Here is a 23,782-nt window from a genome sequence, read left to right on the forward strand (position 1 = left end):
GGTGGATTTTGCTGGTATTTTTTTCCAAAACATTTACAATATTAATACAATATTAGGCTACATTCACACACATGTATGGGGGACGTATATACGGCCGATATACGTCCCCCATACACTTCTATGGGCTCACGGCCCTGTACGGGAGCGGTACGTTGCAGCACACCGTACCGCTCCTTAGCCCGCCTTCCGCTGTATCTTCTTATGGAGAGGGGCGGGGGTGAGCAGCGCTCATCCCCCTCCTCCTCTCCGCAGCGCCGATGTATGCCCGCCGTACTACGGTACGGAAGGCATACATCGTGTGAATGTAGCCTTAGACTGTACTAGCTGTGCATTGATGAATTTTTGCTTATTGTATATTATTCAATTGACTGTATAGTGTTCCCAGACTTGCTTAACATAAAATATTAATAAAATTTGTTCTTAAAAAAAAAAATACTAAGTCTGAGAACTGAAAGCACTTTTAATTTTTTACTTGTTTATTGAACTAACAGTACAGTAAAATTCCTTGAAATGAGGCTACACAGCAAGTGGAAATCAAGCCAAGATCTTGCTCACTATGTGACATATTATCCGTCAAAGTGTAGCCCTAGTTGGTCACTTTCATCGTACATAGATGTGTGCTTAATATTTTTTAAGCATGTATGATGCTGGGCAGGTTTCGCTGAAAGCCCATTCATGTACAACAAACCAGCTTTCTGTAAGGTGCGCAGTCTTTGGATATCAAATTTTAGGAATTGTACTGTTCCACCTGAGAGGGTTTGGAGAGCAACTGGACTGTACAAGCCTTACCAGACCCTGGTAATTCTGAAATTTTCAGATTATGAGCAAACAGTTTCTAACAATTTCTTACACATAAATGATTAATTCTTAAAGTGAATACACATTTGTCTTGGTTTTCCTCTGCTTCATTTTCTTCCTAAAAGTAAAGTGTCCAGGTTGAAAATATTCTTAGGTATTTGGCTAGCTACAGAATATTCAGATTCCTAATAAACCCGTAGGTTCATAAAATGGCTGTGTTATCAGCTCCTGCATCACCCATAAGAAAAAATTGCATTATGTAGGGCTCTCTATAAACTTTCAATACACCTCTTTCCTATTCACCATCAATGTCTTGTTGCAGAGAAAATTCTAGTTTTACATTTATGCAAATAAGTCTCCCAATGCACCTGTATTCCTGCTTCTCAACAGGGGGGCACAGACATGTTTTGAGAATAGTTTCTAAAATGCTCAAGTTTATATAAAGTGTCCTACAAAATGTAAGAATTACCTACAGAGACATTTAGGAGCTGTTAAACCGTAGGTGAGCAACAAAAGCAAGAGGCATTTTATGGGTTATTACAAAAGACAACAATCACTACTCGCACGGATCAAAAATACAGATTTCTCTTATCCAAAGGTCTACAGATTCAGTGTCACTTTGTGCCACAATAGTAAAGTACACAGTGCAATAATGCATTATGCCAGAAACAAACGTTTACAATGGAGCATTTCCTCTAGATATCATATCACAAGTAAATACAAGTCCTCAATGTGTTCTCATCTGTTAAATCTGTAAAATAAAAATTTAGGGTATACAGAGAGCCTAGAAGAGGGTCTTCTATATGAGTAAGAGCCATGTGCCTATGTAACCACTATAAAAGTCACATGGTAGTCTTATGGTAGTCTACCATACTACCATTGCCATGAGGTTTGGTTCATATTCATGTTGGAGGTTCAAATACGCCAGAAGAAGCCATTTATGCAATTTTGTAATAGGAGGGACACAATAATGGACACCCAACATAACCTACTGTCAATGGGATCTGCAGTATCTATTAAATCTATCCCTGGGATTACATAATTTAAGCAGACAAATGCAAAGCCCACCACACATGTGGTGGTCTTTCCAATGAAAGGACAAATTCCAGGGATAAATTAATTCAAGGATAATTAATTCACAGGACAATATACAGTCAAATTCATTTATATGGGCCTGTGGCCCAATGTGTGGAACAATTGCCCTAGCCGCCAATTATAGAACAGGTCCTATTCCTGCCTGTCTTTGCGGCTCGAGAGTCTTCATTAAGGTCCTCTCACACACCAAAGACACGAGGGATTACGCATCTGTTGTTTGTGGCCCATGAGTTCATATGCATGTAGCCTACTACAGCGAGACAATCCATGCATCGTAGCTGTGCAACATGGAACCAATTTCTTTGATTCGGTTACTTTCATATGTATATAGTTTAGACTTGTTTCACCAACTTCAAAAGAGAAGAATTTAAGGACTTTTATATACTGTGGATTGTAGAGGAAATGGTTTCTAACTTATGAAGATGCAGATCATGTATAAGGGATGCTCCGGTTTAAAGACAGGGAAAGGGGTTAAAACAACAAATAAAGTGGCATCACCTGATGAATCCCTACCGATGCAGCCCTTGGTCTCCGCTGTTCCAGCACAATGTTGTGGGTATGTGACCACTGTAGTCAATCACTGTCCTTAGTCAACCAACACAAGACGGATCAGCGGAGACAAGTGGCTTAGCGTCCGGGGTATCAGGAGGCAAGAAGTGCAGTTATTTCACTCCCTACCCTTCTTTCTCCAAAAAAAAAAAAAAACACAGCCACCCCTTTATCAGATATTTCTAACAACAAATATTTCAAGGAAAACAGAAGAAAAATAAAAATTTGGGAATACGTTATTTTTACAATGCATGTGAGCAACCAAAAAAAAAAAAAAAGTTTAAGATAAGCATTTATGTACAGGCATATACAAAAAATGAACAGCAATATACACAGTATCACAGTGAGGACATTGGCATATTCACCAATCTGTAGTGTAAATACGAAATGCAAAGCAGCCTGAAAAGAGAACAGTGCTACACATAAAGCCAGGCTCCTCCAACAGCTAACACACCGGGAAGGGGGGCCCGGCAGGAGGGATATACTGTGCAAATAAGCAACATGCATTTGATACAAACAGCAATTTATGGCTAATGGTTGACGTAAGTGTGTTAACAATGACTCTTCAGCTGCAATGCATAGGGGATCAGTTATGCCATCTGCTTTTCTTTATACCACTCCACAAACTCATCCAACAATACTGGCCCTGCAGGGAAGACAACAGAATATATATTATATTAGAACAACGGGGGATGTACAATCAGATATGGCTCCCATACAGGTGTTTTCACAGTAATTACATTTATCACTTATTCACTGGAGAATTACTAGGACCCCCAGTTATCGCCGAAAAGGGTACCTAACTGCAGTAATGCAACAAGGAGGAGTCTAAATATGGCGCTGGTCGAGGAACTGTATAGCCATCATGCCATAGCCATTATGCCATATCCTGATGATGACACTTTTATCCCTTATCCTGTAATAGTGTCTGGGGGCTACACGCAGCAGGGTTAGCAATAGTATGTTCAATTCTCATGGCTGAACAGATACTTATTCAACAAACAAAAGATTGTGGTTAGGCTGCATTCAGACGGCCGTTGGGGGGAGTATATACGGGCGACGTATGGAGCGTGTACCCGGGGAAAAGATAGGACATGTCCTATTTTCCCCGGAATACAGCGCAGTGCTCCATGTTTCTCTAAGGAGAGGGGCAGGGGTGAGCAGCGCTCACCCCCTCCCTCCTCTTCCAGACACCAAAATTTCCAGCCATGCTACGGTGTGGCGGGCACACGCCCATCTGAATTTAGCCTTAGGCTGCGTTCACATGCTGCATTTTGAAATGCATCTTATGAAAGTCTGCTTTTTGCCTGATGCAATGATAAAATGCAACAATAGACATTGGGGTAGATTTATCATGTTTTTGAGGTAAAAGTGTTGTAGTTGCCCATGGAAACCAATCAGAACTCAGCTTTAATTTTATAAAAAGTTGTAGGGAAATGAAAGCTGAGCTTTGATTGGTTTCCATGGGAAATTAGAACAGTTCTGCTGTGAGACTTCTGATAAATCTCCCCAAATGTGTGAATGCACCCAGAGCCAATGCTGCATAAAAAAACAACCATCTAACCATGTGGTGATCTGACACCCATCACCTTTAGAATTAGTTGTCTGTAGTAGTCACAACGCTTTTGTGACTGCGGCTTCCACATCACAGGTCAGTAATGTAATGTCATATGGCCTTTTGTGCAGCTCATAACCATTCAAGTGGATGTGTCTGGGTTGTAATACTAAGCATGGCTGCTATATATGTACGGCGGTGTGCATGCTAGGGAATGCATAGACAGCATTCCTCTGAGCACTGTGGCCATTTTACTGAACTGTTCTTGGACAACCCCTTTAAGAAGAGACATTTAATGGACTACTCAACTGAATCCAGCATCTTTTATTCTGAAGGACAAAACTGCCGTTACCTACTGCCCCCCAATACCATTAATCTGAGAACTATGTACTTACAAGCCCCATCTTCGTCGTAGTTGCTGAGGTCAAGGTTAATTGTGCGGCTGAACTCTAGAACGTTACACCATTGGTCCTTGTTAATTACTTTGTATTTCGATTGCTGCAAATAAAACATTGAGAATTTATGCAAGGACCCTGTTAGTGAACCCCGTTTTAAATACACTTTGTAACACACAAGGCAAGTACAGCATTTGGGGTTATGTGACTCTTTGTAGAAGCAGCAAACTTCCCAGACACCATGAACACTGTGCTAGGCATGAAATCTTAGAGCATAGACATCATCATAAAGTAGAACAGAGGCGCAGCAATCATGTCATTACATACAAAGTCACCATTCATTCTCATCTCTGCATGACATTTCTGGAGGAGCCTCTCAAGGCTATGAAATAGGCACAGTATGTATTGTTCTATGGATATTCTGCTGCTTCTGTACATTCCTTCTGTTGTACATGGAAATAGAGCCCCAAGACTCTATTCAGATGTTTATGCTCTTGTACAGTACAGACCAAAAGTTTGGTCACACCTTCTCATTTAAAGAGTTTTCTGTATTTCCATGACTATAAAAATTGTTGATTCACACTGAAGGGGTGTTTGGGGTCATTGTCCTGTTGAAAAAGAAATGTGGTCCAACTAAACGCAAACCGGATGGAACAGCATGCCGCTGCAAGATGCTGGGGTAACCATGCTGGTTCAGTATTCCTTCAATTTTGAATAAATCCCCAACAGTGTCACCAGAAAAGCCTCCCCACACCATCACTCCTCCTCCTCCATGCTTCACGGTGGGAACCAGGCATGTGATGTCCATTTGTTCACCTTTTCTGCATTGTATAAAGACACAGTGGTTGGAACCAAAGATCTCAAATTTGGACTCAATAGACCAAAGCACAGATTTCAACTGGTCTAATGTCCATTCCATGTCTTTAGCCCAAATAAGTCTCTTGTGCTTGTTGCCTGTCCTTAGCAGTGGTTTCCTAGCAGCTATTTTACCATGGAGGCTGCTGCACACAGTCAGTTGTTGTGGAGATGTGTTTGCTGCTAGACCTCTGTGTGGCAGTGACCTGGTCTCTAATCTGAGATGCTGTTACCCTGCGATTTTTGAGGCTGGTGACTTGGATGAACTTATCCTCCGCAGCAGGTGAATCTTGGTCTTCCATTCCTGGGGCAGTCCTCATGTGAGCCAGTTTCTCTGTAGCATTTGATGGGTTTTGCAACTGCACTTTCAAAGTTTTCCCAATTTTGCGGACTGACTGACCCTAACTTCTTAAAGTAATGATGGCCACTTGTTTTTCTTTACTTAGCTGCTTTTTCCCACTTACTAAAGCTGACAGGCCACATCTGTGATGTGAAACCTTTGGTGACTACCTCATGAAGTGCATCAAGAGAATACCAAGAGTGTGCAAAGCAGTAATCAAAGCCAAAAGTAACTAGAAAAACCTAGAATACAAGACATATTTTCAGTTGTTTCACACTTTTTGTTAATTATATAATTCCACATAGTTTTGATGCCTTTAGTGTGACTCTACAATTTTTATAGTCCTGAAAATACAGAAAACTCTTTGAATGTGAATGTGTGTCCAAACTTTTGGTCTGTACTGTATTTGATGGCATGACTACAGTATATTAAAAAATGTGAATTCTTGGTCATGGAAAATAAGACATCCTCTGAAAATAAGACCTAGTGCCTCTTTAGGGACTATTTTCAGGGATCTGTAGTGTATCTGCAGTCATAGAGATTAAGAGTAAATAATGCAGCAAACCAGCACTAGTAAGTTCTCTTCATCTAATAGTGCTGGCTTGCAGCAGTACACAGCTGTCCCGCGGTAAGGCTTGATCAGGACTGCTGTAAAGATACTACGCATGCCCGGCAGCCATCCTGATCTAGCGAGTATGGTATATGTGAACTGCGCATGCGCTAGGTATGCGCGTTCACATACTCCCGGCAGGTTCAGAGAAACCTCACTTTAAGCACCTGCGCGGCCACTGCTGCAAGTGATAACAGAGGGCCATTACTAGGGAGCTGGTAAGCCCCATTTACACTGTTATGTGAATAAGATAACTTTTTTAAAATAACAATGCATTGAAGAAATTTTTTTTTGGGTTAGGGATTAAATTTACTGTAGTAGGGGAGATGGGAATACCCCATTAAATACATTCATAACAAAACATAATTCTGTGTGTATGTAGCCTGAGGATGCACTTATACTCGTACAGAGAGGTTTTGAATTGAAAACAAAAGGGTGGATGAAAAAAACACATCCAAAAAACATAAGACACCGGAGAAAACATATCCAATACAGAGTACCCTCTCCCTATATGACCCACACCTGGATTTGCACCTAATAACATGGACAGATAAACACATCCTTACAACATTTGTGCAATCAAAACATGCGTTATATGCCTGTAGGTTGATAATGCAGCAACATACCTCTAGAAACTGATGAAACACTGGAAACAGAGGCCAGGTTTTTCCTAATAAAAGTCCTAACATACACTTTGCTGTATTCATATCTAAGCTCCGCTGGTCTTTTTCCTAGAAAATAACAATGAAATAAGTGAGAAGCAAATAAGAAGTAACCTTACAAGTAAAACGCTAAAATTTGTCTTATGTGCAGGATTGTTAGTCTACAAAAAAAAAAAAATCAGCATAAGTCATTGTCTAAAAGGCAAAGATCACATACCAGCAGTGGATGCTGATCTTCAACTACCCACTGCACAACTAAAGGAGATTTCACATTATTGTAAGAAAAAGAAACTAAAACATTAACCAGATTCAAAGTTACAAAAAGGGAAAAAATATGCAATATGAAGTTACCACAGCAGTCTCCCCAGAAAAAAGACTGAAACACGGGTGCAAAAGCTGTGCAGACTGCATGGCTTGACAAAAATATTGAGACGTCTACGACCTTCTCCTTCTCAGCTAAAATCTTATTGTATTCACCACGTAATCTTATTGTATTCACCAATGTACAATTGGTATTATCTACTTTGCAACCTGTCCATGTGGGCTGATCTACATTGGCCTAAAATCTAGCGAACATTTGCTGGGAATGGAAATGGCGTCTCAAGTAAAGGATATTGCTAAACTGAAAGTGAACTAAAATCATTTTTAGCTGGTGACAGGTTCCAATAGCCTATGCTATTCCATTTGTAAACATGCCGTATCATTTCAGTACTTGGTAATAGTTTATTTTACCTTACCCGGCTCTCTCCTAACAAACTGTGTTAAATCTCAGGAGGTTTTCTGCTATAGCAACCTTTGCCATGCATTCTTGTGGACTGAGACACAAGTGTGTATATACTGTATGTGTAATAATATGATATATACTATGTGTGTATTTGATGTATATGCAGTGTATAAGATGTGTATACTACATGTGTGCATGTGTATAAATGAGTGTAGAACTGTAAGTGTGTACATACAAGTATATAAATATTTGTATATATGAGTGAATAATTGTGTGTAATTGTATAAACATATGTGAGTCTACAGAGGGGAAGGGGGCTCCGTGTAGAAGTCTGCTATGGGGCCCAGCCTATCCTAGTTACACCACTGCCGGTTACTGTACAGGTCTTGATGTGTTTTTTATATCTAGAGAGAATTACCTGACAAAACCATGATGCTAATAATGTCTCTGTAGTAGCATATAAGATGTTAACAAGTCAAAACGTATTGCGAGCTCCCAACTGCAAACGTTCAGGTCTAAAAGCATCTTCATTAGGGTGTTATTCCCTGATGTACTTAAATTGCTTTTTAAAACGCAATTCAGGCGCAATGTGTGAACACCGCCTAAGTGGTATGCAAATGATTTGTCAGTACAGAGGCTCTCTTAACTAAACCTAGCTCTACATCAAACCTTTGGGCTTGGTGGACAACACCAGGACCTTTTTCACAACAATCTTCAATGAAATCTTGCATGTGTTTGGCCTTGATAGACCTCACCAGCAATGTCATACAGGATCAAATTGAATGAGGACGACTTGATAAATTGGCACTTCTAAGGGCAAGCATTAGTTTAATGAGCAGAAAGAACTGACACCAGTCAGTATTGGCTCTGTGCCCTAAATACTCATCACATCATAGCACTGGACTTCCAGATTTGGGATCAGGCTTGGAAAAGAAATCAAATGCTGTAATAGCAAATGAAAGGGTGAGAAGTGTACAATTCTATTGAAACATACAAAATGTGTTTTTCCAGAATTTGAACCATATTATCAGCAACTTATAGAAAAAAAAAAGGATGTAAAACTTAGTTTGGATTGCTCAATGCTATGCTTTATCCAAGCACTTGCCTATTCAGAAATGCTATACGACATTGCTGTTCTGCACAAGTATCTTCAAAGTGACATATCGGAGTTAAAAAGGTGACTTACCCGTGCAAAATCAAAAGCATATCTATAAATAAGTTTAAAATTAGCTGGCTCATTTAGTAAAGATCTCAAGTAATCCAAAGTATTCCTAAGTTTTTCAGTGGCGTCACATCTGAAAGAGAAAGCACAATATGACTTTCTTGCGTCTCTCGCAATCGGAAATGTGTTCATACAAGCTAAAGTCATATGGACCTGATATGAGTAATGACATTGACATTGACCACTACTGCATCAAAAGAAGCTTTAAATGGAACCTGTCACCAGATTTAAACCCATGAAATATTATGAAATCTCATGCATTTATCTGTATTAAAAAAAAACAAAAAAAACCCGCCAAAACTCATGAAAATGAGCAGAGAGGAGTCATATTTCCTTAGATAGGTCAAGTATAGAGGATGCAAATCACCCTTATATTTCATCCTATAGTACCTAAAAACATGTTTTTGAAGATTAGAATCTAATCTTTCAGGCTGCCTCAGGATTGTGGTTGTGTGAGCTACAGAACCGGAGATATGGACAGACCTGAAAGGGCGCAGGTTAAAACGCAATTGCCACCCATCGGGATACATCAGGAGGTGGGGGCACCGGGAATATCATACAGTGGTGCAAGTTAAAGGGAACCTGTCACCAGGAGACCCATTTTTAGCACTCCCCCAGTCCCCACAGAGCATAGTACATACACTGCCAAAGTGTTTTTGTATAAAAAATAGGTTTTACATAAAAAAAAGATATGTTATATTGTACCTTTCATTAGCATCTGCTGTGTGACTAGGCAGTTGCCAATTAGGAGGGGATGGAAAGGAGCAGTTCCCCCCTCCCACCCTTGGGAAACATGTGACCTTTTCAAATATTTGAATAACTCCCCTCGCTCGGGATTGGCTGTAGAGGAGCAGGGGACGTCGCTAAGCCCAGTGATGGGTGTTTTCATATATTTGAAAAGGTCACATGGAGGAGCAGTTCCCCAAGGGTGGGGGGGGGAACTGCTCCTTTCCAGACTCTCCCAAAAGGCAACTGCCTAGTCACACAGCAGATGCTAATGAAAGGTACAATATAACATCTTTTTTTCTGTAAAACCAATTTGTAATACAAAAACACTTTGGCAGTGTATGTACTATGCTCTGTGGGGACTGGGGAGTGCTAAAAATGGGTCTCCTGGTGACAGGTTCCCTTTAAATAAACCCTATGACTTTAATCGTCTGTACCTCCAAAGTCCAAAAAAGGGCATCTGAAGTAAATTTACTCTTTTCAGCTCTTTTTCATAAGATTTTGTTTTATAAGCAAACAAATAAGATTTCACTTGAAAGAGGGATGCTAAGATTGATACAGTACCTGGCTATTTATCATACCAAACTGTGTTTTCCATGACCTATTGTAAGGCACCATTCTGTTTTCCTTCAATAAAATTTTGTTGAAACTAAAAGAGGGAATGCTAAAAAGGATATTTCATATCATATCTGGGGAGACTTGAGTGCCAGATCTAGACTAGAAGAAGGCTTGAGAAAGCGTGTTTGCACGTGAAACTGCCCGTCGCCTTAGCGAGGCAGCTCCTCATTCTGCTCTGTACCTCCACAACAATAATAAAGAAAGCATTTTCACATCATTCCGCTGAGTGCCGCATTTCCCTCTTTTGTTTTGCCTCATCTGTCTGCATATATTGGACGTGCACCCTGGACTGCTTTGTTTTCCCTAATGCCCAGTCTCCTGCCTTTGGTCTGCAGAATGTGTTCATTTATGTATTCTGGTGTGAGCAGTGCCAGCCTTTGAACTTTCTTTCCTCCTCTCTCTCCTGAACTAGACTAGAATAAGATTTACCTATTTCAAGGTAAAGCACTAGAAAATGGCTGGCTTTCTGTCACAGTGTTCAGAGTTCAAGTATATCTTTATTCATTTTAACACAATCCCTTTAGAAGAAGCAATTGGTCTATAATAGCAATTGCCACAGAAAAAAAAAAAATGAAAAGATACCAAAAAACGGCAATGGCAAAGCTGTAACGCCTGTGAGATTCATTATGCCCTTTATCAGTCCGTACAGCCCACCACATCCTCCCATTTGTATACAGGTGGTTGCTGGATGCCCATCAATCACTCCAATACCAGTTTAGGCACATCCTAACCCTATATAAATTCAGAGAAGTAAACATGCACTTACTGTAGGGATGTCATTCCTTTTAACCACTCCTGTAATGTAAAGTAGCCCATATTTTGTGCATCCAGTTTCCAGGCCAGTACAAGCATAACTACCTATGGGAGAGCAAAAAAATTGCAATGACTAGCTGCACTTAGGGCACGCCAAATGTGTAAGTATTCTCATCCGCAGACCCCAGGTTGTCTGGATTAGTTCCAGCTGTATATTGGACATAACCTTTAGGCCAGAAGCAGATGACCTTGGTCAGACTGTGAATCGCAGACCACGCTATGGGCGAATTTCATGGACCGATTATAGTTTGTTGCTGCTATTCGGTGCGGCATATATGACTATAATGCTCAGAGTCCTGTCCTCTGCACTGTGGTTGGGCTGTGAAATCCGGGAAGCGTGCGGTCTACGATTCACAGGCCGGCCACGTTTGTCGGTTTCTGGACTTACACTGATCAAAATTGTTGTTGAAATCTACATTGTTGGATTTCCGTTATCTGCCCTCATTGCCCACATTGAAAAGCAGCCTTACATTTTCAGGTTCTACACAAATATCTTCACAGAACTTCTCCATGCCTTCTGGACCTACGATGTCATCAGTTCCTGTAAACAGAAGCATGAACCTTGCGTTATGGTGTGTAGTTAGACTTCCTTTAATGAATAGAACAACGAACATCAAAATTTGTCACAATAAACCAGCGTCACTCGTGTCCATATGAACATCCCAATTCCATAACAGCCTTTCTTATTTACACCCTCCTTCTTACAAAACAAAACAAAAAATCAAGTTTTATAAATATGTAAATGAGGCCTATATGCTTGGGGGCCCCTCCGGGCTCCATCTTCACAGGCTAATACACATCCCCTGCAGCGCTTCTTTTACAATTCCTTCCTACTTTGGAGCTTCCCAAGACGCTGGTGACCTGCTTACCCCCCTCAAAGCACTTTTACCATATTTACAGATTTATGAAACTTATTCTTGTAGGAAATATTTCACGAAGTACACAAAGACAGTTATGGAATCAGGGTGCTCAGATGGACAAGTGAGTGACACTGGTTTACCATAAATTGTGAGGATAGATTTCTTTTAAAGAGTACGGAGTGTTTTAAAGTCAGTGGATGTAGTAGAAGACCCACTATGTCATGGTATTAAAGCCCTTTCTTTTATTTACGGACATAACGCTGTCTCTACAATAGTATGTGGACATTTACAAGAGGGCTACTGATATGACAGTCCTCATCAGCAGAAACAAAGATTTAGGGGCTGTTTATTGGCACACATTTGGAGCCTACCGCTGATACCACCTGACCTACAGGGGAAAGTTTAGCCGAATCAGGCTGTCAGATCTGTACATTTTCGACTTCTACATAAGGCAAAGAAGGTAATCAATAATGCTAGCCTGCTAAACCTAACAGTGAATCCTGTAAGATTATGGGGCTTATTTACTAAGGGTCTGCGCGCACTTTTGTAGGACTTTCCGACGTTTTTGGGTTTTGCACGGCTGTGACAGGTATCAGATTGTGGCGGGGCTACGGGGGGCTTGCCATCGGACGATCCGACTGATTCAGACTAAGCGCAGGATTTAACTTTCAAATTGTGTCACAAGACAATGCACTTACATGCACCCCGAAGAAGAAGGTGAACTCCGGTGACACATGCAAGATATCGGGCGCACAACTTAGTGAATCGCGGCACAGTGCATTATCGTCGGACAATGCACTTTCGGGGAAATTCGTTGGACAGGTAAGTACTGTAAATGTGCCCCTATGTCTCCATCACATAATCATGGAACAAAAATAAGTCTGTAGAGACAGGCGGTTTGCTATGATGCGACAGAAAAGCCGTTTCCCTTTTAAGACTGTGTAAAATAAAGGGACCATACCTGCGTATTCATAAAACCATTCTAGGCATCTCTTGCTTGAAAAAGCTTCATCCTCTGCTCTTATTCTGGAAGAGTCGTATTTCTTATACATTCTTCAAGGTAAAAGGTAGAGGGAGATTATGTTCAGCGAGTGCGGCACCATAGCTGGAGGGGGGGGGGCTGTCTGAAGTCATCTTTCCTCTGGCATGGCTCTTATTTATTAAGAAACCTGCCTATTATCTGACTGAATTCATGTTTTTACAGCTGGAACTCAGACTTCTGCCAATGTTGAACCAGCAAGCCAATTATTAAGGCTCTAGTGACTTGCATGAATGCAAGGAATGATATGGAGGGGGGTGGAAAATCCATGGAGAGTCAGATGATTATTTCATACTACATGCATTATACTTTTGAAAGTCACCTAAAAACTCTTAGCCCCATATAGTGCAGGCAGTTAATAATAGGCGTGGATGGAAAATGGAATGTGATGAAGTTAAAACACGATAAGAATATCTCCAAACCCTAAGTTAAATGTTAAAGGGGTTCTCGGGGTCACCCTATAGGTGTCAAATGATTGTGTTCTGTCCGTGAAAAATGTACCGGATTTCATGGACCAACCACAGTGCAGGGGACAAGATCCCAAGCATCATAGTGATATGTAGAGTGCCATCTTCGGCACTGTGGCAGGTGTGCCGCTGCTCTTACTCACCTCTCCTGGGATTTCACATAGGGTCTCTATTCCCATTTGCCTATCATTTCTTAGGATAGGTTATCAGTACAAGATCAGTAGTGACCTATTGCCTATGGCCATACACCATCCCGGTCAGCAGTTCCCGGTACACAGAGGATGGAGCCAGAAGCAGAAGGCTCCATCCACTAGTGGGCAGGGTACTGCAGCTCTGCTTCTATTTACTTGTATAGCATCAAAACTGGACCTGGGACCACAAATCCCGTTTAAAGTGAATGTATTTCATTTACCCATTGAGAAAGCAAAGACTGGAGCAGCAGCAGTGTAGGATACAATAAGATTCACGGCATGACGGACTTCAGGATGCTTTCATTATGGAGCCAACTACATAACAGTTAGGCTACATTCACACTACAGTATGGGGGACGTATATACACGTGCGGCACCGTACCGCTCCGTAGCCCGGGGAAAGATAGGACATGTCCTATCTTTCCCCGTATTACGGCGCCGTGCGCCATTACTTCCTATGGAGAGGGGCAGGGGTGATCTGCGCTCACCTCATCCTCCTCTCCCCGCGCTGCCGTGTGCCCGCCGTGCTACCGGTGCGGCGGGCTCACGGCAGTGGGAATGTAGCCTTAATGGCAATATTCTCATGTGAAATGGGGCTGCTAATGTCCTACCCATCATGTCTACTCTTCTTAGCCAACAGGTCGTCACCAGCAGCAGGTCTCCTCTTTTTCCGTGGTGGCATTGTTTTATTAAAGCAGTCGGAGGTACTGCAGGAACGCAGGCTCCCTGGAAACAAATAGGCAACATCTAGGTATAAGAATCATTTTAGTCAGTCTTTTATGTATATACAGTATACTGATAACAGATCATTAAAACATAGAATGGCTTCGCTGTCAGAGATTTGCTGTATCATTTGTACTGTTAAAAACCTTTCAGGCACCTCCTATATCATGACACGATCTAATGTACATGGGAGCCTTTACACAAAAGATCCATCATATTGTAACTGTAATGCTTCACTTGTATCAAAAACAATGTAAAAACTATAAACAGGGTCTTACTTTATTTTATGAACAAATGTATTAAAATAACTTAAAAGATAACCTTTAGCTAAAATTAAAAGTACCTGTCTGGTGATCGTCTTGACCCACGTCTTCCGTCAAATTCTGCAAATGAAAAATAAAAAGCTTACCCAAGTACTAATGCAGACTTACTGCATTACCCTATTTTCTGGACTATTAGACAGGCTTTTTAGCAAGAAAAATTCTTGCTAAAAAGTGCCTGTGTCTTATAGACTGAAGGTCAGGAGGATCCAGCAATGCCAGACCCTCCTGACAGCTCTAATGGACATCGGGTGATGCCCTGATGTAGAGCTGCACCCGAGGAGAGCCTCCGCACTGCTCTCTCCCTTTGCCTACAGGACCTGCTGTGATATCAGAATCATGTGACTGATCACATGCTTCTTACATTACCATGTACTGCCAAGAATGAGGACATGCTGCGCTGGGACAGAGTAAGAAGAAGAGGGGAATAGGGTAAGGGGTTCTGTGAGTGTAGAGTAGTTCCCTGTGTGTTATTTATGTGTGTATAGCAAAGCTGTGTGTGTATTCATGTGTAGAGTAGTTCCCAGAGTGTTCCTTATATGTGTATAGCAGATCTGTGTGTGTCTTCATGTGTAGAGCAGTTTCCTGTGTGTTCCTTATGTGTGTATAGTAGAGCTGTGTATGTATTCATGTGTAGAGTAGTTCCCATTGTGTTCATTATATGTGTATAGCTGATATGTGTGTGTAAATGTATGGATGATGCAGAGCTGTGTGTGCAACTGTATGGATGATGCAGAGCTGTGTGTGTAAATGTATGGATGATGCAGAGCTGTGTGTGTAAATGTATGGATTAAGCAGAGCTGTGTGTGTAAATGTATGGATTAAGCAGAGCTGTGTGTGCTGTGCTTGAGTGTGACCAACAGGGATATATTAATTGGCGTAAAATATATTTTTCCTTTTTTGGAAGCCTAAATCTGGGGTGCGTCCTATAGTAAGAAGTGTCTTATTGTCCGAAAAATACGGGTATATACTTCCTAGTGATGGATACAAAGAATAGTCTGCATCACACCTTTCCTTGATGAGAAAGCAGTATTAAAGTAATAAAATAAACATGATTTCTCCATCTTACTGGTCACAAGAATAGGTCCTCAATATACATCTATCCCCTTCCATCTCCAGTATGAAAAACTTATGTGTACTTCAGCTGGAAGGATTTTTATATGCTTCAGTCAGATAACTATTATCATCATGCCAAATTCTTGCCCTTACCAGCCGATTGAGTGTGTGGTATATCTTGTGAATATTGGCCAGTGTTGATAGATGGGAGTTCAGCTGAAAATCTGTGCAATGAAATAAAAAAATATATACAAAAAAAATTAAATACAAGATGCCACAATAACTATGTAGATGCAAGATCATACTAACGCTACATTCACATGACCGTTATTGTGGCTGGCAAATGGCACCAGATCACGGCCACAATGGAGGTCTATGGCACTGGGTCACAGTTTGGTGAGCACTTGGTCTCATTGCAACGTGACCCGAAAACTCGGCTTTCTCTGCAGTCGGGAGGGGCGAGGAGAGCTCCCCCCTCCACTGTTCTGCAACAGAGATGTGTGCATGTAGGATGTGCCAAGTTTTCCTGGATAATAAGTCGAGTCATCATAGCAGCGAATGTTAGAACTCCTCTTAGATATAACAAGTGCAAGAGCTGAATTACTTTTTCAATGCTCAATACAAACACATCCAGTTTTTAAGAATTTGACTATTAACAATTTTTAGTGAGAAAATTGAACACCAGCTCACCTCTCCCTCTCACCTCTGCTCAGGTGTATATAATATTCCAATACGAAAGAAGGTCACGGTCCAGCCAAGACTCTCCAACTTGACAATCTTTTATTTCAGATAAATCATAAAAAGTTCCAATGCATATTTAAGGTCTGACAAACATATACTGTATATGTTTGCTATGATTAAGAGCGGGGTCTCCGCTCGAAACGCGTAGACGTTAAATATGCATTGGAACTTTTTTTGATTTATCTGAAATAAAGGATTTGTCAAGTTGGAGAGTCTTGGCTGGACCGTGACCTTCTTTCGTATTGGAAATTTTCCTAATGATAAATCTCTGCTTTAAAATTATATAGGTGTTAGTGTCTGTGTTGCCATAATTTGCATTATACCCCTCCAGACAGAGGTGGCATTAACGATTTATGACCCTTCCCTGCTATAGTTCGCTGCCCGGCTTAAAAATCACGTGACCAAAGCCATTCATTATTGTCCGCCGATGCTCACTTGACCTTCTAAAGTAGACTGCCATGTTTAGCAGTGGGAAATCCTGGCCATCTACATGTTGATATGTGCTCCTCCACACAATGCCATCAGCAGAGTTATTCCCTCCCCAGACCAGTCAGTATGCTCCGGGGGAATCAGTCATAGTCTGCTCCGGGGGAATCAGTCATAGTCTAGGCTGAGGGGATGGCAGGGGCAGTTATGTCTGGTCTAGAAGTTGAAGTTTTTGTGGAGACAAATAAAAATAAATTTGAACCCCTTGTTTAAACCCATAACATTTTGATCTTTTTTTGTTTTCATTTTTCACTCACCACATTCAAAATTCTATAGCTTTTTAATTTTTTTATATAAAGAGCTGTTTAAGGACTTGTTTTCTGCGTAACAAATTGTACTTCGTAGTGTTAGTACTGTATTTAATATTCCATGTAGTGTACTGGAAAGAAAAAACAAACAAACTGTGAAAATATGCATTTGCTGGCATTTTCTTGAGGGCTTGGTTACTGTGTTTTTATACATTTACCAAAAAAAAAAAAAAAAAAGGGAAAACATTCTGTGCAAAAAAAAAAAAACTTTTTAAGGCCATCCTTTGATACAATCAACTTTTCAGATTTGTGTACGGACCTGGGTAAAATGTCATTTTTTTTTTTCCAGATGACATGACATTTCCATTGCTACCATGATCGTTCCTACCACATACTACTATATTGCAGTATATGGAGAATTTGCTAAGTATCTGTAGAAATGTGCCACTGGCACACTGTTACAGATCTGCTGCAATGACAGGTCCTGGAGTCTTATAAAGACGTCACAAGAAGTGATGATCAAATCCAATTTGAAGGCGCCTGTACGTGCCGTCTTTTGACTGCGACCGCTGGAAGTTAAAGGGTCGACATCGGCAACCCGGGGCTGACCCTGGTCCTCTCCAGCCTCCATTTAAGGACTTGTGATGTACTAGCATGCCCCAAGTCGTTAAGGGGTTAATGAATGAAACAAGATCACTAAAATTGTCTCAATTTGCTATTTAAGCATAGAAAACATAGGCAGGAATGATTTTCTTAGATAAGCAGCAGTCTAATAATATAATATATATATATATATCTAGGAGTTACATATTTATGTAACTGAAATTTCATACTCCTCATCCGCTGAAAATAATAGTAAGAATAAAAAAAGCCGTAAGGGGAGTATTTTCACTGTTCTAGAAAAATGTTAGTTTGACCTCTGCTACCAGTCATCATCAAGATCTCTGCTTGGACACAAACAGGGTGTAGGTCAGGAAAGCACACTGAACGTGTCCATAATTTCGCAGTAGATGGAGGCCTCCTTCAGGAAACATAGGAAGAAAAAGCTTATTAGACCTTGACCAAAAAAAGGGGTTGTACTAAGTTTGCATGTTTTCTTTTATCCACAGGAAAGGGGATAACAAGCCGATTGGTGAGGGACCTCCAGAATTATGAGAAATTACCCCCCCAGTGATCCGGAAACTGGGGACCCTGTTCTCAATAATTGATGGCGCGACAGCGTGTACTGACATTCCCATAATATTAACATTCTCCACCTATTAGTGGGAACATTACTTTGGATTGATGGAGGACTAGAGGTCCCAACAGTTAGACCCTCACCGATCAGCTGGCAAAAAAAATAAAAAATGAAGTATAATGTAATAGTAGCAGCACTGTGATGAATCACTGTAAGATCAGTTACATGTGTCACACAGACTGACCTTATCATGAAAACTGAAAAAACATGTGATAGAAAAACGTTTGAAGGAAAAGAAAAAAAGATAATGTACAGCAAAAACCTAAGTGTATGGTGAAATGGTAAAAATGGAACAATTCAGACATTTCAACTTTTTTTTCCCCATGAAGGAATGTACTGCATGGAACAATCATGATGAGCGGAGCAGCAGGACCCGCATGATCGGGCTGCCCCCTTCATCTCTATGGAGCTAACGGAGATTGGAGTATGGCGCCCGGCAATCTCCAGCAGCTCCATCAAGATGAACGGGGCGGCCCGCCCTTTGTGGGGCTGGCTGCTCTATGCGGGGAGCGATGAGTGGTCCGACTGGGGTCTTGTTTTGTGGGAAAACCTCTTTAATGATGCAAAGCAGAGAATCATTTTATTGTGCATAACAAAGTCCAAAATTGAACAACATTTCGGTCTTACACATTTTTTTTCCTTTCATTTGGGGAAAACGTAAAAAAAAAAAAAACATAAACCAATTCTCTAGAATGTTATGGTCATTTTGATATATAATTCACACAGTACTAATAGGACACAACCAGTGATATTTTAGAGTGGGTGAAGGGATTTTTATTTGGTATTCTTTATTTGAAAATATATATATATAATCAGGGACACTTACTCATAGATCCAGGAACCGTGACTGTGGAAATCTTCTTGTTACCATGGCCTCCTTGTAAAATCTACTTTTAACATTATGCTAATGAGCCTGAGGGGCTCTGGCGGGTGTTACCAGATCCCCTCAGTGATGTCTTTTCATTGGTTGTTACAATGAACGAAAAACACGTCACACCCCTTCCCGTTGCTTCCAGATTACACAGGTGGAGGGAAAAACTAGAGAACAGAGGGAAGGCGAGACCTGCTCATTGTAACTGCCTGTGATGCTGCAGCACTAAGGGACTAACACGAACCAGAGCCCCTCAAGCACATTAGCATAATTTTAAAAGTTTAATTTAGAAGGAAGGAGGTCAGGGAAAAGAAATATAAGAAGATTACTACAGTCACAGTGGCTGGATTTATTAGTGTCCCTGGTTTATCATGATGGGTTTTTTTTTAATATACATTGTATCCCCTGTGCGGACAGATGTTTTGAGTACTGTATCTGAAAAACCCAGGAGCTTTGCTACACCCTACGACACCCCGTGATCACTTAGTACATGTTCAGCGCTTAGGTAGCATAGAAAGGAAAAAAAAAAAAAAAAAGCCAATTGATAGAGGACATAGCAGAAAAAAAAATAAAATGGTGTCAGGGTGACAGGTTCCCCATCATTGTACCTACATGAAACCAGTTAACCCACTGGAAGCTCCCCATAGCACACAAAAGACAATGGCTCGACACTTCCTTCCTTACGGTTAGCATCTCATTCCTGAGCAAACACCCCAACTGCAGAAACATCTAGCTATTTACCTTGGCCACACAAGCTTTATTTCTAAATATTCCTGCAGGAACACAATATGAATGGAGACACGGTGCTGCTACAACAAAATGATTTATTTGCAATACATACAAAAAATAAGCACTGGAGTATATTCATTATTTAAAGGTGAAAAATCAGGCTGAAGACTGGTAGATAAAAGATAAACACTTACATAAACAAATATGTTACTTTGAAATTGACTTCCACAATAAAAAAACGAAAAACAAATTGGAGCTTATTTAATAAATGTCCACGGTAGCACTTTCCTCCGTTTTCCCGACGTTTTCAGGATTTGCGCAGCTATGACGGATATTTAACAGGGGTTTGCGCTGGGATTGTGTCGCACGCGATCGGGGGGCGGGTCATCGGACGATCCGACTGATCGCGGGATTTAACTTTCAAATTGTGTCGCAAGGTCAAGCACTTCCATGCACCAGGAAGAAGAAGGTGAACTCTGTCAGACCTGAGCGCGGAAGCGACACATGCAGGATATCGAGCGCACGATCTTAGTGAATCGCGGCACAGTGCATTCCGGATGGACAATGCACTTTCGGAGAACGTGTCAGGATGGGTGAGTAAATGCACCCCGTTGTTTTTTTTTTTGGAGGAAATCAAGGTGGCAGATATTACTGTGTTATAAACTTCAGATCTCTGTAGTGTTTTGTTTTTGCATTTGTTCTTGCTGTATAGTGATGTATATGAACCCCTCTGACTGTACAGCACCATGGAATATCATAAATGAAGCCAGGGAGCCAAGTACAGAATCTAGTAGTCACCAGTGCACCAAGCATTGTTATAAATGTACGTACTGTAGTTAGACTATGTAAAATGACTATCTAAAGATAGTGTAGGGAAGACTATAGAAACAGGAATCTACCAGTTAGCAGATTTTATGGATAGAAGATGACAAGCTGATCAATGAGGGTCTGACCGATGGGACCCCTGTAATTCCAGAGAACAGGACCACCAGCAATCTAGGTAATGGGGGATCCCATTCTCACTAATGGCTGGAACAGCAGGTTGAGCATTTGTCTTGCCGCTCCATTCAATAGTATGGGAGTGCGGATCTGGCAACACCCCAAAAAAGCCCTTATGGCTGATTAAAATTATTTTAAAAGTTGATTTGAGACGCAAAAGGTCCCTGGTTTATAATGCTTGGTTTATCATGCTTGATGGGATTGGACTACCCATGACATTTATTCTCTATAGTTCATAGCCCAGCTGCTGCAGAACCTCTTTCTAAAGCAAAATGATGGGCTTTCCACTAGCAACTGAACAGGATTTCCAACAACTGATATTAGCACTTCTTCAAAGTATAAGGGAAAATTATTTAATAGCTTTGTACCCCACTATAAAACTTCCTAGCTACACTAGGGTTCCCAAATCTCTGCAGGTGGATGTACTTTAGATACAGAAATCTGTATACAGAAACCTTTACCCAGTTATAATCATGGAATATATCTGTATTTATCACAGTCCTGCTGCTACTAGCAAAATATATGGTTACACAGATGTCCTGGGCTTCTATCTACAGCTTTGTATGGTTTAAATCACGGGAAGATTTCCTTGAAAGGGTATGAGATATAGAGTCAGCAGTTGAATTATAGAGTTGCATTGTCAATTATACCATCCCTCTGTTATTCCTCCTGAAAACGTCTTAATAACTTGACAACTAGGTGTTCCCTATTCCCTTGTTAAAGTGTTGTGTCCCTACATCATCAGATACTGGATACTGTATTCACACTCCAAACGGTAACATCCAGTTTCCAATTTCTAGGAGGAATTACGGAGGAAATGTACACCACAGATTTACAGGAAGAGTTCCTCTGGCACTGGGAAGAATCAGGAGAGGTGTCATGATGTCCTATCCTCTGGGTACATGGTGTGCTAGTCATTATACCATAATTATACATGACCTAAAATGTCCTGGACAGGGCTCTCTATAACTACAGAAGTGCCCTCCTATCCCCGCAATGGGCACACATACTCCTTTACACTATTGTTCAATGTATCATAACATTTAACTAACATATACCACCCTGGCAGGTGCTCTTTCCAGCATACATCACACTGACTTGGCACACTTACTGACACATGCCACGCTGACCGACACATGCCACCCGGCCTTGGCAAGCTTACTGAAAAATAACACACTGACCTGGAACACTTACTGACACATACAATCCTACCTTGGCACACTTACTGACATATACCACTCCAGCCTAGCACATGCCACCCAGACCTGGCACACTTACTGACACATGCCATGCTGGCCTGGCACGCTTGCTGACACACGTCACACGACCCTGGCACACTTACTGACACATGCCCTCCTACCTTGGCACGCTTTCTGACACATACCACACTGGGCTTACTGCCACCGCAAGCTTACTGGCACATGCCACCCTGCCCTGGCACGCTTACTGGCGCATGCCACCCTGCCCTGGCACGCTTACTGGCGCATGCCACCCTGCCCTGGCACGCTTACTGGCGCATGCCACCCTGCCCTGGCACGCTTACTGGCGCATGCCACCCTGCCCTGGCACGCTTACTGGCGCATGCCACCCTGCCCTGGCACGCTTACTGGCGCATGCCACCCTGCCCTGGCACGCTTACTGGCGCATGCCACCCTGCCCTGGCACGCTTACTGGCGCATGCCACCCTGCCCTGGCACGCTTACTGACAGCACCACAATTTGTCTGGATAGGCATGGGGTTAGATAACTGGCCACACTGTGCGGTTATGTCACCTGTCAGTCTGGCACACTGCAGCCAGACACAATGGGGGCAGTTATACCCCGGCAATGCTGGCATGTGCCCCCCTGGAGGGTGATGTCCCCAGCTCCCCTTGCCCCTGGGTGTGGGATCTGGATGGAAATATGACAAGATCGATTCCTGCCCGATAACACATCAATTGTCTGCGTTACCTGCGCACAAAGGAATAGAGCGCTGAGCACTGCCCCGCCACTAGGGTGCAGCACTGAGCGTGCACGTCCTGCCTCCCCCTCCTGCACCCCAATGCTGCCAGAGCCGGGCCCCATATCCCACAGGGCTGGGGAGAGGGGGGGGGGGAAGCGGCTCAGTCTCAGGGAGGGGAAAGGAGCGCCAGACGATGATGGCGGCCGCTATTATTACGCAGCAGCACAATGTCCCAATTGCCCCGGCGCCCACAACTAGGGGGCGCCACCGGTGTGACATATGACGCAGACAGCCCCTGTGTGCACCGGGCACCTTCCTCACACATAACAGGTGGAGCAGAGGCAGCGCGGCCTGTACTTACTGACAGCATCCGAGTGCATTTTCGTGTGACGCAGACAGACAGGCACTAGCAGCCCGGTCCCCCCGCTTCCAATACTCGACCCGCACTCACTTCTCAGCGCACACGCACTCTGCTCAACCACGCCCACGGCGACATCGATAGGAAGACAATTTCCCACTCCCCGCCCATCAATCACAGTGATTGGTTCATCTGGGGGGTGATGGGCGGGAAACGCGAACGCTTGGGGCGGGGTTTTATTGGTCTTGGGAGGTAGGTAATAGATGACGTCATAGCTAGCTAGTTTTCTCAGGCCACGCCCACAAATAGATAGGCGTTTATGTAGAGAAGGATTGATTGTGTCCTGAGGGCGACTTGTCTGTGACGTCATAATGTCTGGAGAGAGTTTATGAGTCTGCAGGGAGAGGTGTGAGGACAACACACCGGAGGAGAACTATTCCCGATGTACTGAAGGGGGTGACTGGGATTTACAAAAAAATAAAAGAAATATAATAAAAATAAATAAATTATAAATATATTGTCCTCTTTACTTCTGTGAGATGCCAAATCCTCCA

General features: G+C 42.1%; 1 protein-coding gene across 2 annotated transcripts; it reads right to left on the minus strand.

Annotated features, from left to right (window-relative positions):
* Nucleotides 1–442: 442 nt before the first annotated feature.
* Nucleotides 443–23,416, minus strand: DCUN1D4 (defective in cullin neddylation 1 domain containing 4). 2 transcript variants are annotated; one of them, XM_072124484.1, is made up of 11 exons: nucleotides 23,322–23,416; nucleotides 15,772–15,842; nucleotides 14,586–14,625; nucleotides 14,131–14,245; nucleotides 12,784–12,875; nucleotides 11,433–11,503; nucleotides 10,916–11,007; nucleotides 8,770–8,878; nucleotides 6,824–6,928; nucleotides 4,393–4,495; nucleotides 443–3,088 (listed from the first exon to the last, which is right to left on the minus strand). In XM_072124484.1, the coding sequence occupies exons 4-11, from the start codon at nucleotides 14,199–14,201 to the stop codon at nucleotides 3,033–3,035; spliced, it is 699 nt and encodes a 232-aa protein (XP_071980585.1). In that variant the 5' UTR covers nucleotides 14,202–14,245; nucleotides 14,586–14,625; nucleotides 15,772–15,842; nucleotides 23,322–23,416; the 3' UTR covers nucleotides 443–3,032. The 2 variants fall into 2 exon arrangements, with proteins under 2 accessions (XP_071980585.1, XP_071980580.1); XM_072124479.1 differs by having other exon boundaries at nucleotides 23,232–23,394.
* Between the last annotated feature and the right edge of the window lie 366 nt (nucleotides 23,417–23,782).

This window comes from Engystomops pustulosus, chromosome 1 (assembly GCF_040894005.1).
Source record: "Engystomops pustulosus chromosome 1, aEngPut4.maternal, whole genome shotgun sequence".
NCBI classification, from domain to species: Eukaryota; Metazoa; Chordata; class Amphibia; order Anura; family Leptodactylidae; genus Engystomops; species Engystomops pustulosus.